The sequence below is a fragment of the Micromesistius poutassou genome (assembly GCF_964030765.1).
Source record: "Micromesistius poutassou genome assembly, chromosome: 21".
Lineage (NCBI taxonomy): Eukaryota > Metazoa > Chordata > Actinopteri > Gadiformes > Gadidae > Micromesistius > Micromesistius poutassou.
Window position 1 is genome coordinate 12,176,903 of NC_140291.1, and position 17,854 is coordinate 12,194,756.

The window sequence follows — 17,854 nt, forward strand, 5'->3', positions numbered from 1 at the left end:
GGAGGGTACTGGGGAGGGGGGAGAGGAGGGAAAGTTTTGGTTGTCCAGCAGGCGTCGGGTTGTGTTTTCGTTCTGCCCCCTGTAGGTACAAAGCAAACAACGCATGCTACTCATTAGCACAAGCCACCAAGGTTACACATTAACCAGAGACGAGTCCTTCCCACGGAAACCTGAGTCAGTCTCCCCGAGGCATGCTGCCGTCCAGCCGCTACTCCTCACCATGGACGACCGCACTGAGCGAGGCGATCAGATGATAGGAGAGGACCGGGCGCTACGCGTCGTCCCCCGCCGAGCCGAGGAGGACGTCACGGTGGTCTTCCAGAAGGCTGGCCACGACTGCGAAGACGACAATGAGGATGGTGAATGTGCAGCGGAGAGGATTATTTTGCAAACGAACAGCCATATTCGGCCTGATGATGATGATGAAGAAGCTACCTTTGATTATGCTGATGATGAGGAAGAGGCGAAGACGAGAGGAAGGAAGAAGAAGAGAAGACTGTGCCCACCTGGTATGTGTTTTACGAACCGGCACGGCGAGGACCAGAAGCATCCAGGGGCGAGCTTTGGGAACGGTATGCTGGCTTGTCTTTTAAATAATCATAATCATAATAATAATAATAATAATAATAATAATAATAATAGAACAGCGAATGAATCGGGATGTACTTTTGAATGAGTTTGTATATACAGTGTGTAACTTTGCGGTGGAAGGAGATCGGAGAGTGACGCGCGGTCAGAGAACCAACATTACCTACGTCAGGCGCTGCCGCACGTTGCGCAACTGACGTAGGTTATTAAAATCGATTTATACTAATAACTTAGAATGAAAGCTGTAGATCAGAGCAGGGATCCAGGGTGGTTGTAGTAGACTATGATCTTAACGACGGCTGACGACGTTATTATAGGGACATAAGTGGTCAAAGATGGGCTAGTCTAGTGTGAAGCCGCTTCTACATCCCTCAGGAGAAAGGATGACTGTGCAGTTTTCACATTAGACTGCCGGAGCAAGGCCTTTAGCCCCGGGCAAACTTGGGAGACTGGGGAATATTCAATTCAATTAAATTTTATATTTCTACAGCCCTTAATCACCGGTACAGTCTCAAAGGGCTTAACAGGCCATATATTTATGACAGCCCCCTGACCCTAGCCCCCCAGAGGCCAAGAAAAAACTCCCTTAATTAGCAAGGAAGAAATCTTGAGGAATAAAGCACCATGTTTATAGAAAATATATACTCTTATTTATCCGTAATCTATGTCTTTTCAGAGTAGAAGGAAGGAAGTAAATTATTAGGAATACATTTGGTGAATAGGCTGTTAGGCCTGAAGGTTTTCACTAAAGGTGTAGCTTGCCACAACAATAATAATATTCATCATCAATTATATTAATAATTATTATGAATGAAAGTAGAACAATCTTTTTGCCAATCGCGTATGGCTAGTATACATACGGTCAAAAGTCACAATATTCTGACTCAACAGCAACAGGTGTTATTCATTTGATTATTCCTGATAAATTATCACAATCTACAAAAGCTAAGAAGTATTTTCTGTCTAACAGTACAGCAAGGCCCGTTTACTTTTGGTGCTGTAACCTTTGAAAAGAAGGTTACAGCACCAACCCTGCATGTTGACAGAACATTTGGTGAGGTTTTGATTTGATCTTTTGACAAAAAGGGTAGACTATAGTACAGTACTACACTAAGATAAGCATATGTACTTTCTGCCATCTGCTAGACAGTCAAAGTATTTGGGAGATGACAAAATCAGTTTAAGTCAACAAGTTGAAATTGTTTATTTACTGTATTTACTGTAACTAAAAATACATTTTAAGGCATGTATTTAGTTAGGCTGGGCCAGGTTTACGTTTGAATGTCATACAGTGATTTAGACTGAGGTAGATTTAATGAGCATACACATACCTAGTGTCTAGCCTATCCTTCTCTCCCAGTCATGTTGAGTCATGTTGTTATATACACACTATTGAGTTAAACAAAAACTGTCACTGCCTCGGTTTCCATGATAATAAGAGCTCTAAGGAGAGGTATAACCTGAGATGTGTATATAAACAATGAATGATTTTCAAGGAACACACACACACACACACACACACACACACACACACACACACACACACACACACACACACACACACACACACCAGGGGGTCATGGCCAATTGAATAAATCCTGGTATTTTCTGTTTTTTTCGGTCTCACTCTTTTATACCTTCACACTCCCAGGTGGTCATTGTAATAAATCCTAAGCTTCATTCACTCTTGCGCTCTCCCCCTCCCTCCCCCATCCCTCCCTCTCTCTTCTTTTGTCCCTTGACCACATTTGTCTGAAGTTACCGTACATTTCAAATCTTGCTCCCCTCCCTCTATGCCCTTCTCATTCTTCCAGGGGTGGTGGCGGTGGTGGAGGAGGTGGAGGGGAAGAAGAAGAGATGCCCGGGCCTGGGCTTGTTCTACGGCCTCCTGTCCACCGTGTTCTTCTCCATCATCGCCCTGCTGGTGAAGACCATCAAGGATGTACACTCCATCGAGATCAGCGCCTTCCGATGCTTCTTCCAGATGCTATTCGTCATGCCCCTCCTCATTTACCACAAGTGAGCACTGTTCACGGTTACTAACCATGCAGCATGGCATGGCACATTGTACCTGGAATTGGCTGAAAAGGTGTGTTTCAATCATGTGAATTTGAATTTCAACAATGAGTTCGCCGTGGTGGTACTTCTCAACCAAAAACGAGTAAAGTAGAGTAACGAAGCCAGCAGTTCCTACAATTCTGATGAATGACCTGCTGAAGTTGATTCTCAAAGTGCAGGGATTTCAGTATCAAATGTGCACTATAACACATGGTCATTCTGTACAATCAAGTTTTTGCAACAAGGCAAAAGGTAATTCAAACAGGGACTCGCATAGCAAGAATAATAAAGGAACAAAGAAAAGTGTGCTCAGATAAGTACCGGTACTTCAAAATATGTTATAGGTAACTCATTTATCAGTACTTTGTATGAAGATATTGACTGATGCACACTTGATATTTATACCTATATTGTAAAGCATCCATCTATTCATCCACATGTCATCCATCCATCCCTCTACCCGTACAATCATCTCTCCATCCATTCAGTCTTCTACACAGCATCTCGCAATATACATTCACTCATCTGTCTTTCCATCCATCTCTCTGGGATTATCCATCATCCACCCACCTTCCATCCATTCATGCTTTCATCAAACTATCATCCATCTATCCTTTATTCCCCAATCTATTCCATTATCTCTCCATCCATCCATCCATCCATTCATCCTTCATCACTCTGTCCATCATTCCATCCATCCAAAGGTCCTTCCATCGATGTATTAAGCCATCTGTCCGTCCATCCGTCCCTCTTTGTATCCATCCATCTCCCATCTGTCCGCCAGAACCGGGTTCTTGGGTCCCCGGGACAAGCGCATCTTCCTGGTCCTCAGGGGCTTCCTGGGCTCCAACGCCATGATCCTGCTCTTCTACGCAGTGCAGCAGATGCCCCTCGCCGACGCCACCGTCATCATGTTCAGGTGAGAGCCCCTAACCCTGACCTCCTGACCCTGAGCACCTGACCCTAACCACCTGACCCTGACCCCCTAACCCCGACCCTCTGACCCTGACCACCTGACTCTGACCCTGACCACCTGACTCTGAACCACCTAACCCTGACACCCTGACCCTAACCACCTGACCCTGACCACCTGACCCTGACCCACCTAACCCTGACCACCTCCAGGGCATCGTCTCCCTTCTACATTCCTCCACCATAGAGTTGTTATGTGCACACGATGTGTGCACAAATGTCTCACACAGAGCCAGGTGCTCATTCAACCACAACAGGTATTCTCAAAAAGTATTTCACTCACAATCAGCTGATGGATTAGTCTGACAGTACAAGACCAATTCGCAAATGCGTGTAAGGCTGGAACCTCTGGTACCTCTCCGCAATTGGAAAGACCAAAACTAATTAGAGAAACAAATAGTGTGACACATCAGTAGCAGCCATCTTTTTTTTCCATGAGAATGCGTTAATGGAAACTCCCATACGGAGAGTAACCCTCTCTAACCTTATACCTAAATGTAACTATCTCTCACCTAAAACATAACCTTTTAGAACCGTAAACCTTAACATAACTACACAACATAACCAGAACCTTTTAATACTGATGGGTCCACACATTGATATGTTTTCATCACATGCCTGGCTGTGTGTGTTCAGTCCCTCCTTTGTTTATCGTTGGTACTCCTTCCTGGAGTATTGTCCTCGTGTAACTTCCTGGTTAGAGAAAGAATCCATTGTTTGTTTCCGACCACGCAGACCGGTAACAAGGAAGACCTTTAGAGAGGAATGTGGAAGGAAAGCAAGTTTTCATCGCCTCATCATAAATATATGCAATATTGCCACCTTTTAACTTTTCTCTCTTCTCTCTCTTCTCTCTACTTTCCTCACTCTACTCCAACCTCCATCTTCACACCTACTCGTACCACGACCCTCACCCCAATCCTTACCCCTTCCCCTACTCCCCCCCCCCCTCCCCACGACCCCACCATGACCCCACCCCACCATCTCCCCCCACCCGTCCTCAGTAGCCCAGTGTTCACCGCCCTGCTGGCGTGGATCTTCCTGAAGGAGAAGTGCACATTGTGGGACTGCTTCTTCACCGTCTTCACCCTGACGGGGGTCATCCTCATTGCCCGGCCGCCCTTCCTTTTCGGGGAGCGCCCCCCAGGCATCGAGGGGAACTACACCAACCACATCAAGGGCACCGTCGCCGCCTTTGCCGGTGAGTTGGAGAGAAGGCTGCCCCGCGATGTGGATCAATGTGTTGATAATCATGAGGAATTTGACACAATGTCAATGAATATCACAATATGCTTATGACAGTCTAACCGAGGGTCATTACATTGAAGTATCCGGAAATGAGGCAATATAGTTTAAGCAGGTTTAACTATCTAGTTCAAACCTCATATTGGGATGATTCTTAAAGAGACTGTGAACCCAAAGTCATTTTATGTGGGTTTTATACTTGGCAATATGTATTATATGATGCCCAATATAGTAATATACCATATTGTCACCAACAATAAAAACTAGTTCTAGTGTGACACCGGCAGTGAGGTGTGTGTGTGTGTGTGTGTGTGTGTGTGTGTGTGTGTGTGTGTGTGTGTGTGTGTGTGTGTGTGTGGAGCAGGGCCGGAGTGGGACCCATTTTCAGCCCGGGAGTTTCAGGCCCATACCGGCCCACTTTTTTCCAGTGATGGAAGAATTTGCATAAATTAACAGCACAAAACTCGTACTATCCCTTTTTATTATTGGGTATTGGATCAACGTTTGGCAAATTAAAAATCCACCTCAAGGATCTGTTACTTAAACTATAAATTATATTAAAACATACAATGTTAACCCATTACATATTTGGGATAATTTCAATGCAATGTCAGTTCTATGTGTGGGTTATTTTATATCAAATAATTTAAATATATTTTTTAAAGTCCTCTCTACCTGTCCCCTCAGTTCTGTCTTCTTCATGTATCGGGTTCACCAGCAGCATCAGACCGGCTGAACTGCTGCTCTGAGGCTACCAAATACTTTATATTTGATATAATTGACTCCAGCTTTTGTTTGGTTGTCTATCACATTTGTTCTGTCTTTTATATTTTACATGAAATATGTTGTCCAGTCTTGCCTCTTTAGCGTCTGACTGGCTTATCTCTTCTAAAGCTACAAAAAAAGAAGGGGTGACTTTATTGCTTGGGCTAACTTACACAGATCATGCTGGAGTTTATGTGTTAATTTTCACGTATTATCACGTTTTATATTTGTGATTCGTCATATGGCTTAACAAAATAAACTAGAATAATGATGAATTGGTTTAAGCTTTTATGCCCAGGTTGGCATTGCAAACATAGCACAAATAGCTAAATGATTTATGTTGCAAATTAATCATTAGATCCACCTCTCTGGTGGATCTAATCTAACAGGTGGTTTATTTTGGCACATTTGGCGGCGTAGCATCTTCCTCCAGTGCCCTTCTTTTTTTAAATCTGTCTTTTTCGGCTCCTCCTTGGCTTTTCCTGCCCTCCACAATCAACGACACTTGTCGCTTCTGTTAGCTAATTCTCTTCTGTTACCACTCAAGAAAAGTGGGGTCACGTGGGGATAAGACGCAGTTTTATCGCACTCCTCCTCAGGGCAATCGAAATTCGCGTCATTATTCCATTATTTGAAGTTAAATCCAAACCTACTCCGTCGAAATATCAAAGTAACAATATTAAATTAAATTTAAAGTGAACAGATTACGCGGTTAAACAACGTAATCATGAAGAAAACGAAGAAAAACCAAAGTGGTGAAAAGGAGGCCGCAGGCTCAGACGGTGAGGGTACCATCAACTTAGCATTGATAATGGCGTCAATCCAGAAATCAGAGGCCTCAGTAATCAGCATAATTGATGACAGAGTGGCTTCCCTATCCAGAACACTGAATGAGAAAATTGACTCCATCGCCACTGATCTACGAGGACATATTCAGTCCATACGGACTGCACTATCAACGGCCATAGAAAAGGTCACCATAGACGGTGCGGCACAGGGCACACGCATAAACAACGTGGAGGAGGCGGTCAACGACTACTCGGACAGGGTCGTAACATTGGAGGGGAAAGTTAGCCAACTCGCACTGGAAGTCACCAAGCTCACGGCTAAAACAGAGGATTTGGAGTCGAGGCAACGGCGATCTAACTGTCGCAATTTTTGGAGTGAAAGAATCGGGTGCTTATAACTCTGTGACATCAGTAGCCAAATTGCTCCAAGACATACTGAGCCTTGATTACGTGCCCACTCTCGACCGGGCACACACAAGTCCCCGACCGGAGCCGAGAGGCAGTGAACCGCCCAGACCTACCATCGTCAAATTCCACTATTTCCAACAGAAAGTGGAAATACTACGGAAGGCATCACGCGCCAAGCCCCATTCAGCATGACGGCCAGAAATATCAGCATATACCCAGACTACACAGCCGCGATGATGATGATGATGAAGAAGAGAGCGGCCTTCACCGAGGTGAGAGGTGAGAGGGCTCCTACACCGATGTCAGGAGACCAAGTTTGGCGTCGTCTACCCCGCAACATTGAAAATCACCACTCCCCAGGGACAGCAGAAGTCATTTGACGATTCAGCAAAGGCGAAAGAGTACATCATCGCACACATGCTCCCCCGGGTCGATGGACAATGATCTACCGGTAAACTTTAAACGGGCAGTTTGGTCCTATTAACCTAGTTTCGTAGTGTGCTGCCGAGCCCACTAAGTGACTTTTAGTTAATTACGACAATGATAATTCCCTTGTTCATATTTTGAGAAGTACCCTATGTTAATATAGCTCGCTAGAGTGTTATTGTGTTGAATATGGTATTTGGTGGGTGTATACAATATTGCGATTTGATTGTTGTCAGCTATCTGAAGCAAGGAACGGGACGCACATTAGCTATTATCGGCCCGTAGGACTTACTGCCGTCATTGTCGTTGCGTTCCATAAAAATTGGAACGGTTTTGTATTCAAGGTTTAATCTAAAGTAACAGACGGAGCAGTGTTGTATTCAATGTTTGATCCTTCTATTAAAAAACAAACAGAATAGTGTTAACTTGACGTTAACAATGTTAAAATGCCCTGACTGGAGTACTGCCAGGATAGCAAAGCTTATTTTTTTACATGTTAGTACTAGTTCTAGTTCAAGAGGGTTAGCTGCGGCTTCATATGTAGGCCAGCAGAACGGGTTATTTGATGTTTTACGTATTAGCCTATATGGCTCGCTCTTGTTATGTATCACTTATTTTTTATTATTTTGTTTTTACTTTGCAAGCATCCAAATCTACTGACTCGTTAGCCAATTGTGTCTCCTGCTACACATTTTTGATTGTTCACTATGTCACTTTCCTTCACTATCTACTGTCATGGTTTTGAATAGCATAGATCCTAACACCCCAAACAATACAACTCTACTGAGCTGGAATCTAAAAGGTGCTGTCGAGTGTTCCAACCTATAATGGGTTTTTATAGTATGAGGGCCATATGAGAACCTTCAGTCGCACTAGGTGGGAAGACCTCTCCTGAGCCGTCGCCTAGGAGGGGGGATACCCGATACTGGTTTCTCTTCGGCCCCGGGGCTTAACCTGTGCTGGCCCTCTTTGTACGTGTTAGAGTTCCTCGGCTAAGCTCAGTGGAGGAAGACTCTGGTCTATGTGTCCAACACAGGTCACTCGTTTAAGCCCCTACGAGGTTAAGCTAAATTTAGGCTATACGCGTTTCGATCGAACTCTGTGGCGTCTCTTACCACCCCAGTCCCTATGGGCCACGAAGCGGGGAACAAGTCTGAACCTCTTTATATTGCCTCACTCTCCGGACCAGTCACAATCAACCTTGTTTGTGTCATGCACCACTCACCTATCGTGCGGAGGCTGGGAGAGCTGCGAGCTGTCGGTTGGGCCCCTACCGAGGAGCCGGGCCAATTACTGAAGAACCGATTCAATCGCCTACTACAAAGTGTAGTCAGGTAGTTTTATTTAGATTCAATAAACTTGTTTTACACTATGACAGAGAAAAGGGATTTTCAAGAGAAAGAGGTTAAATGTTAACGGAGTCTAATATATAATACCGTTTTGCAAAAAGTTACAGAAAATTATGATTACATTAAAAAATTGTCTAAAACATTAAATCAACATTAAGGTTTCTATTAAAGAGGTCTACACGCTCCTGTCTTTGCATATCTATTAGAGTCAACAATTGAGTCTAGTAGACTGCACAAGCAGTGTTACAATAAACCATACATTCAATTATCAATCAACAATACAAATTATCAATAAACAATATAAGTAAGATTAGATATAAGGTTAGTAATCCTAATAAACCTGAAAAAGAATCTAAGGTTAGTAATTCTAACAAACCTGAAAAAGAATAAGCTAAAGAGAGGTAATCGCAATACGCAAAAAAGGCCTCCATAGAGGCTGCCTTACTAAGTAAGTAGAGGGAGAAAGGGAAGGAGGGGAAAAAGCAGTGACCTAGGTGGATTCTAAACACTCATTATATACACAAACCGCCAGCCGGCGCATGCGTAGTTATAATACAGTTACATTCAGTCTTAATCAGAGGTAGAGAGGCATGGAGGTTCCTGTTTTTCTTCTGGGGCCCTTTGGTACAATTTTTGCTGACGCAGCAGCTCAGCAGTTTAACAATTCAATATCTCAGTATATTCCACGTGATGCTCGCACTAAATTCGGAAGTCCTGTTCATATATGGTAGTGTCACTGAAAGTCCGGTTTTTTTCCAAGAGCAGATGTCCACGATTGTTCCCGTTTTCTTCGGAGGCCACCGATATCCTTAGCATCGAAACTGCATATCAGCAGTTCCAATATTTCAGCATTTCGATGTTTCACATATCGCAGTCTTTTTTATGAACAGATGGTTATGATGGTTCCGCTTTTCTTTTCTTTCTTTTTTCTTCAGTACACTTATTGTTGAGACAGCAGATCAGTATTATAACTTTTCAGATACAGCAGATCATTAGTTACAACAGTTCAGCATTTCAACAGTGTTCATTTATATGTCCAGATTAATAGCAGATGTCCTACCCAGTGATTGGGCAGTGGGAAGCTTAGGGCTAGGTGCGTCAACGTGTGGCCTCACGGGCACACAACAGTGCTAATAACCCTGTAAAGCATAGCAGAATATTTGCTAATTTAAAGTCCCTTAAGGCTGATGTAATGTTTCTCCAAGAGCCTCATATCAGGTCTAGTGACCATTCCAAACTTAAAAGGGGCTATATTGACCAAATCTACCACTCCAGGTTTAGTGCAAGGGCTAGGGTCTGCCATCCTTATTAGAAAAGGCATTCAATTTATCTCATCCCAAGTAATCTCGGATAACAATGGCCGTTATATTATAGTTGTGGGGAAACTATATGGCACACATCTTGTGCTAGCTAACCTCTATGGCCCTAACTGGGATGATCCAACATTTTTTTCCAACTTTATTTCTTCTCTACCAGATCTGGACTCGCACCAGCTAATACTAGGAGGTGATTTTAATTGTGTTTTGGATCTAAAACTTGACAGGTCTAGTACAACTTCTACTTGGGTTCTCTCTAAAGCTGCCGCTGTTATTAACTGTTTTGTAGACTCTTATAATCTATCAGACCCATGGAGGAAGAGGAACCCCACCACAAAACAATTTTCTTTTTTCTCTCCAGCACTCCTATTCCAGAATAGACTTCTTCCTGCTCGACATAAAAGGGGCTATATTGACCAAATCTACCACTCCAGGTTTAGTGCAAGGGCTAGGGTCTGCCATCCTTATTAGAAAAGGCATTCAATTCAGAGTAGAGAACATTAAATAAGCAGCGCATATTAAAAAAGGACTGCCTGCCTGTTTATTACAGGCAGGAAGTCCTTTTTTAATATGCGCTGCTTATTTAATGTTCTCTACTCTGCCCACTCTACAATTCAACCTGAGATTGTTATTTCACTCTATGCTGAAAAGACATTTGATCGAATTGAATGGACCTATTTATTTACGGCCCTGGAAAGATTTGGTTTCAGCCCACAATTCTGTTCCTGGATAAAGATTCTGTACACATCTCCCATGGCGTCAGTCCGCACAAATAACATCATTTCAGACTATTTCCCCCTTCACAGAGGGACACGGAAAGGGTGCCATCTATCGCCTAATCTTTTTAATATAGCTATAGAACCCTTAGCGATTGCCTTGCGATCCGAAAACAAAATAGCAGGAATTAAAAGGGACACCACGCATAAGACTATCACTTTACGCGGATGATCTGCTTTGTTTTGTTTCATATCCGAATGAGTCTATTCCCGTCCTCTTAGATATGCTTCAGACTTTTGGGAATTTCTCAGGTTACAAAATGAACCTCAACAAAAGTTTACTATTTCCAATCAATCAACTGGCTCTAAAAATCAATTATGGCTCCTTCCCTTTTAAGACAGAACAACAGCGCTTCACCTATCTAGGGATTCAGGTTACACATGCATTCAAAGACCTTTCCAAGTACAACTTCCAACCATTACAGGAACAAACTAAAAAGGACTTCGAAAAATGGGCGTCTTTACATATCTCGCTAGCAGGGCGAATAAAAAATAAGCTGTGAAAATGACAGTATTACCAAAGTTTCTAAAGTCTCTATATTTATTCCAAATGATTCCTGCCTTCTTGCCAATATATTTTTTTCAAACAATTGAATAAACTCATCTCTATTTTTATATGGAATGAGAAGACCCCACGCATTAGGAAGACTTACCTAGAGAGTCCGAAATCTGATGGGGGACTGGGCCTTCCCAACTTTATTCATTACTACGTGTATGTGTGTATGTATTGGGTATCCACATTTGAAGAAAACAAGGGCCCCTCCTGGTCTATCGTGGAACTACAGTTCAGTCTCCCAACTTCTCCTATTTCTCTATTGATCTTCCCTCTGCCTATTAAGCCTTCCACTTGTGTTCAAAATCCCATTGTTAAGTCGTCCCTAAAAATATAGTCTCAGTTCAGGAAAAGATTTGACCTCGGCCAAACCAGTACTTTCTCCCCATTGTCTTCTAATCATCTCTTCCCATCGTCACTTATTGATACAGCATTTAAACTGTGGCATAGAGGTGGCCTTGTTTTCTTTGGTGATCTTTTTATTGATGGTGTGTGTTATTGGTGTGTTTGCCTCTTTTGAGACTCTAGGTAAAGACCACAATATCCCCAAATCTCATTTCTTTAGATACCTACAGGTGTGCAGTTTTGCCAGAAAACATTTCCCCTCATTCCCACAAAGTCCTACCAAGGGCCCGGTTGAGTTCTGTTTAGACCTTAATCCCTCTATTAAAGGTGCAATCTCCAGAATATATAATGTTATCCAGAATATAAGCCCACCATCATGGTTGAAGACTAAGTCTGCATGGGAACAGGATATTGGATGTGAATTACCTGATGACACATGGCATGATATATACATGCTTCCTCTTTCAGTATAAGGCATGGTCTAATTCAGTCCTTCATCGCCTTCATCTTTCCAGTGAAAAACTGGCTAAAATATATCCATCTGTAGACCCCAGGTGTTTGAGATGTCGTCAGAGCCCAGCTACTTTGGGTCATATGTTCTGGTCATGTCCATCTTTGGTTGAATTTTGGACGTCTGTTTTGGAATGTTTTTCAAATATGTGACATTAACATTCATCCAAATCCATTTACAGCTATTTTTGGAGTATGTCCTTTAGAAACTAGCGTTACCACCCATCAAGCAAATGCAATTGCTTTTGCCTCACTTTTGGCTCGTTGTCTCATTCTTTTTGGTTGGAAGTCAGAGCGGCCTCCATCTTTCCTACAGTGGGTGAAAGAAGTGATGTCAAATTTGAAACTTGAAAAACTAAGATACACTATGCATGGATCCAGACATAAATTCGATGTAGTATGGCGCCCCTTCATAGAGTTTGTAGAGAACCTGGCTTTTACAGGACCACAATCCTGATTTTTCTGAATCATGATTATAATTGTTATTGTAATGTGACTGTATTGTGACCTATTGATGGCAACAAACTGATTCTTGGATGCTTTATTTAAATGTTGTTATTATTATTGTTTTTATTTGTTTTTGTATGGGGGGGAGGGGGATGGGGATCGTCAGTTTTTTTACTGTTTGTATTTGTATTTGTATTAGTGTTTGTATTTTATTTATGGCAGAAAATCTTAAAATAAAGTAAAAAAAAGAAAAGACGCACTATGGACCAAACCAACTCAAATAATTGGGAAATAATTTGGTGAACTACTGTACATTGTATGATCCATATTATATATACTGCGATGCTGGGGCTGAAATTTCAGATTAATTAAGAACGTCTACTTTAGGAGAAGATAAAATAATGGTCAAAGTCATTTTTTCTTTCACCCAAGCGGCCCAAAATACATTTGAAAGTGGACCGGCCCAACGGGAAACCTCCCGAACTACCCCGGGCCTGCAGTGCTGTCTGGGCAGAGATTGATGTTATACTTAAAGTATGGTGTGTGTGTGTGTGTGTGTGTGTGTGTTTGTGTGGCACATTTAATGTCCAACATCACTCATTATTACGCGTCTTACTATCATCAACTCCCCCCATCTTCCTAGAAATCTAAGTCCATATCACTTCTTTTTTTTATCTCAGTGTTCAAATTCAGGGGGTTCACTTAAATGGCATATCTTCCCATGATTTATTCCCGATAAGTTCAGTAAGTTTTCATGATACTATACCATTCAAAGAAAATAGAGGGATAATATTGCATTATTGCCCAGGCCTAACTACCAGGTTCCATAGGTGAACTGTAAGGCATCACGGACCGACTTTACAATGCTGCCCCAAGCTGCAGATTTTGCCAACCAAAAAAAGTACCCTAAAAGCCACCAACAACCACCAATGGATACGGCACACTGTTTGTTGGTGTTTGTTTGTTTGTTGACTTCAAATCCATTTTCATCGAGCATAAAAGTTGACCAGTGACTCTGTCCTCAGGGGCCATCGGGGCGGCGTGCACCATGGTGGTGCTGCGCAAGATGGGCAAGAGCGTCCACTACTACCTCTCGGTGTGGTACTACGCCGTCATCGGCCTGGCCGAGTGCCTCATCGTGCTCACGGTGCTGGGGCAGTGGGCGCTGCCGCCGTGCGGCCGCGACCGCTGGATCCTCATGCTGATCGCCGTGCTGGGCATCGCCGGCCAGAGCTTCCTCACCAAGGCCCTGCAGATCGAGAAGGCCGGCCCGGTGGCACTCATGCGCACGCTGGATGTGCTGCTGGCCTTCGTCTTCCAGTTCATCTTCTTCAGCCGGGCGCCCACCTGGTGGAGCCTGGGCGGGGCGCTGTGCGTGGTGCTCAGCACTGTCGGCGTGGTGCTCAGGAAGTGGTACCGAAATACTCATAAGTGATGCTTGAGTGGTGCGGCCAAAGTGACCAGGTAGCAGTGCAGCCAAGGCGAGCGGTACCTGGGGAGGAAAGGTGATCTCGGAACGAGCGCAACTTAACGTAACGTTACACACTCAAGCAAGGAGTGAGGCGGAAGCAATACCACAGAAGAACCTTTTTAAAACAAAGTATTCAGGTAGTGCGGCTTTACATTTATGAACGATATCGATAGTTTACTTTTACTCTGTTCTTATTTTTAAAGTGCCTTGATAGTTGAACTGTACTATCCCTGCTCCAAATCGTTGAGAATCTCTGTGTCTTCAATTTAAAAAGAATCTAATGAGACTGCAAATATAAAGTATTTATATTTATTATCTTTTTTCTTAGTAGATTATACCTATGGTTTAAGGTGTATTCTTTTTTGCAATTGTATTCATAAAATGTTATCTCTGTTTAGAGAATGATAGTATGTTTTTGTTGCTTAAAACCACAATGACCAAAATGGGTGCTATCACCCATAGTAAAGAAAGGTTAAAAACAGGTCAATGTTGAAAACATTAGTTTTAATGTGCCAGTTAGTTGCTTACTGTTACTTTCTGTTCTAACATTGTGAAATTCAACGTTCATGCCATTTTACTTGGAAACCAACCCCTACCATTGAACTCTTAAAGTACGTCCAACTGTAATAAAAAGTGACCTATAGTGCCAGATAACGATTAGACGATATGTCCTCTGTCAGGAAGCCAAGATAAGTGAAACCAAAGTTTTAATAGTATTAATAATTAACTTACCTAATAATTAAAGGGGTGCTATCATGCCAGCAGGTGTTAGTGTGATTAGCCATTACAAGCTATTTAAAAATCTGCCTTTACCTGTGGCCTAGTGACATCACTAGTGGGGGTGTTGACCTAGATGTATGCTGGATAGATCAGTCCACCTGCCTACCCAGTGGACTGTAGCAAATGTTGCTTATCTATCCATCAACGGCTTGTAATGGCTAATCGCACTCACACCTGGTGGCATGATAACCCCTAATCCCTTTAACAAATTTTGTATAAAGGAGTTGCATAAACTTTTTTTATTTTGTTGAGACACTAAAAAAAGTTTCCAAGTTGAAAATTTACTTGAATGCTACACGAAACGAACGCTACATTCACATTCTTTGTGATTTGCTCTGTTAAAACCATATGATTCTGTCCTTTTTTATGTAGTGCTACAAATTTGAACCCAAATTATCTAATCTTACCTACAGCAGCTTTAAATAAGTGTATCTTAAATGAAAGAAAAACAATCATGTTTAATTTGATCTGAACGATTTATTGTGTATTAATTTTCACAAGGTATATCCTTCCATTATTTTCAGTAAACTTCATAGTTGTGCTAACAAGCACTAGTTATAGTTGTAGAATCTAAGACAGAAATATGTTGAAACTCAAATAATTCATTATAATTCATCTAAATTGATAAGCATTGCAGTGGTCGAAGTACAACAGTAGAAGGAAAACATTTTTACGTTGTTATATACTGATATGCATATATATATTCATTCACACTGGAACAATAAGCTCAGCTTCATATCAAGGATTTGTTCTATAGTAAGATGTGATCATTTTCATGTGGAATCTTGACAACACCGATAAACACATTGAATTAACAGACAACCCTTATTTCTTCTGTAATATTACCTCAAAGGAAAGACATTTTGCTCGTAGTATTTATTTGACCTTATTCACAAGACATTTGAGTCCTATTTGTATGTAGTTTTAATATAAGGGCTGTATAGTTCATCATTATCTTTATCGTATTGAAATGTATTTTCTGTGATCTTCAAAAAATCGATTTCTATTTCTGTGGTCCATTGTTTTAATACATGAATATTTCAGTATATTTTTTTATTGATTAAGAAAGTTTACTAATAAGCTAAAGAGCTCATTTTAACGAGTAACCAAACACAAAAAACAACAACCAGCGCGACAGTACCATCTCTGGACACACAGGGTATTGCCGTTGTTGTTTTTGATCTCAAATCTATGCCATCCTTATATTATTTGTGCTATTGAGTCAGATGGGGAAGGAAAAATCCTGATTTTCCAAGATGAGTAATTCATTACATATCTTATAATCGCCGGAGGCTCCTTGATTATGTATGGGTGAATTTAGATTGTATAATTGTTAATGGTGCTTCAGCTTTTTGAGAAATTACATATTTTATTTATAAGGTAACGGTAAATAAATAACTTGCTATCAAATGCTTTTCCCCACTTCACAACTCTATAGAGTTGACAATGGTTTTCCAAGTGGTTCCTAATGGTCTTAAGGTCCATAGCTCCAACTTGAACTTGAACTTTGAACTGTCAAATGTAATTATGTGTGGATTTTGGCTCTTGGAGTGAGTTTTTGTTGAAATGGTAACTCACTGTGATAATTTTTCGATTTTTCTTTTGAATGTCATTCAGGAATCAAACTTGAACTCTCAAAAGTTAGTATATCTGCTTTTTCACACACATTCCAAGCCATCAGGAATCCGCCATTGAATTCTTAGTCAAAAAGTACAACTTACCTGGAACGTACTCGTGGAACTTTTGGAACAAAAAAACAAACTGAAATCCCCTTTATTGCTCAATTTAAAGCACCTTCTTCAAAGAGATATGTTTTTACAACTTGAAGTTCAAATGTGGCTTAAAAGACGTCTACCTGTGCACTATGCAAGTAACTTACAATGTGTTTCTGAATATTTTGGTTGTATTTGGTTTCTTACTTAGTTGGCTTATATAATCATTATATAGCTATTAATTCAGTTATTTTTAGCTGTATTGTTTATTAATAGCTTTTATTTACTGACACTTTTCACATTTTCGACCGGTAGATATTTATTTCCACAGTAGCTGCTCAACAGTACCTTATTCATGGTAGCATTGTTATGACTTTATATCAAACTTATCTGTTCCTTTCACAGAATACACTGTTAGCAAAATTACAAATAATTAAAAAGTAATTGATTGATATACATTTGGTTCTAAGGTAATTACTTCCTTAGCTTGTTCAACTACCAACAAGCCTTACAAATCAATATTTAATCAGTTTTTTAATATTTTTATATCCATCCTTTAAAAATTTTTATTTTAGTGTGTCTATATTGTCTTAGATTTTAAATATATTCTGAGATGTATATATTTCTACATGGTGATAAGGATTTTATTTAGACATGTACTGTGATTCATGAATAAAATACACGTAATTTTGTACCTGTATGGTTCTGTGGCCTTAACTATATATATCTCAAATAGACATTGTTACATTTCTACATGACACTAATAAATGGAGATTGTGTTGCCTGACTTCAATCCGGGTCTCCAGATCTGGTAACCGACACCTCTCTCCCGTACTCCACCTAGATGGCGGCGAGGTACTGCTTGGAGGTTATAGTTGACAAAGTAACAATTAAACTGATATTGTTAAGTTTCCTTCATGACCTAGGAATAAAAGGTTCCCATGGAGACCACCCCCATCTTTGATTTGACTCTGTCAACTCAGATAATCACCTACCAACACATTCCATAATGTCCTTGGATGAAGATGGGGTGGTCCTTTCTTTGCCCCCCCAATAACTATCACTGTTGAGGAGGTATGCTCTCGGCTTAGGAGGCTTAATAAATGGGATCATGCCGCATGTTCTTAAAGTATGTGCTGATCAGCTGTGTGAGGTGCTACATCGTATGTATTCCTTGTCTCTGTCTGTGTCAAAAAATCCAGCAATCTGGAAAACTGTTTTGTACTTTGTAATTGTACTTGTGCCTAAAAAACCCAATGCTAAGGCACTTAAAGACCTCAGACCTATTGCGTTGACCTCACATGTGATGAAATGTTTTGAGAGGAATGTACACGGGCACCTAAGG

The 17,854-nt window shown here is 41.3% G+C and overlaps 1 protein-coding gene across 1 annotated transcript; it reads left to right on the forward strand.

Moving 5' to 3' along the window:
* Positions 1-103: 103 nt before the first annotated feature.
* slc35g1 (solute carrier family 35 member G1) lies at positions 104-16,538 on the forward strand (the record flags this gene model as incomplete). The annotated part of the gene is made up of 5 exons (XM_084485816.1): positions 104-572; positions 2,403-2,607; positions 3,431-3,565; positions 4,623-4,819; positions 13,572-16,538. The coding sequence occupies 5 exons, from the start codon at positions 104-106 to the stop codon at positions 13,979-13,981; spliced, it is 1,416 nt and encodes a 471-aa protein (XP_084341942.1). The 3' UTR covers positions 13,982-16,538.
* Between the last annotated feature and the right edge of the window lie 1,316 nt (positions 16,539-17,854).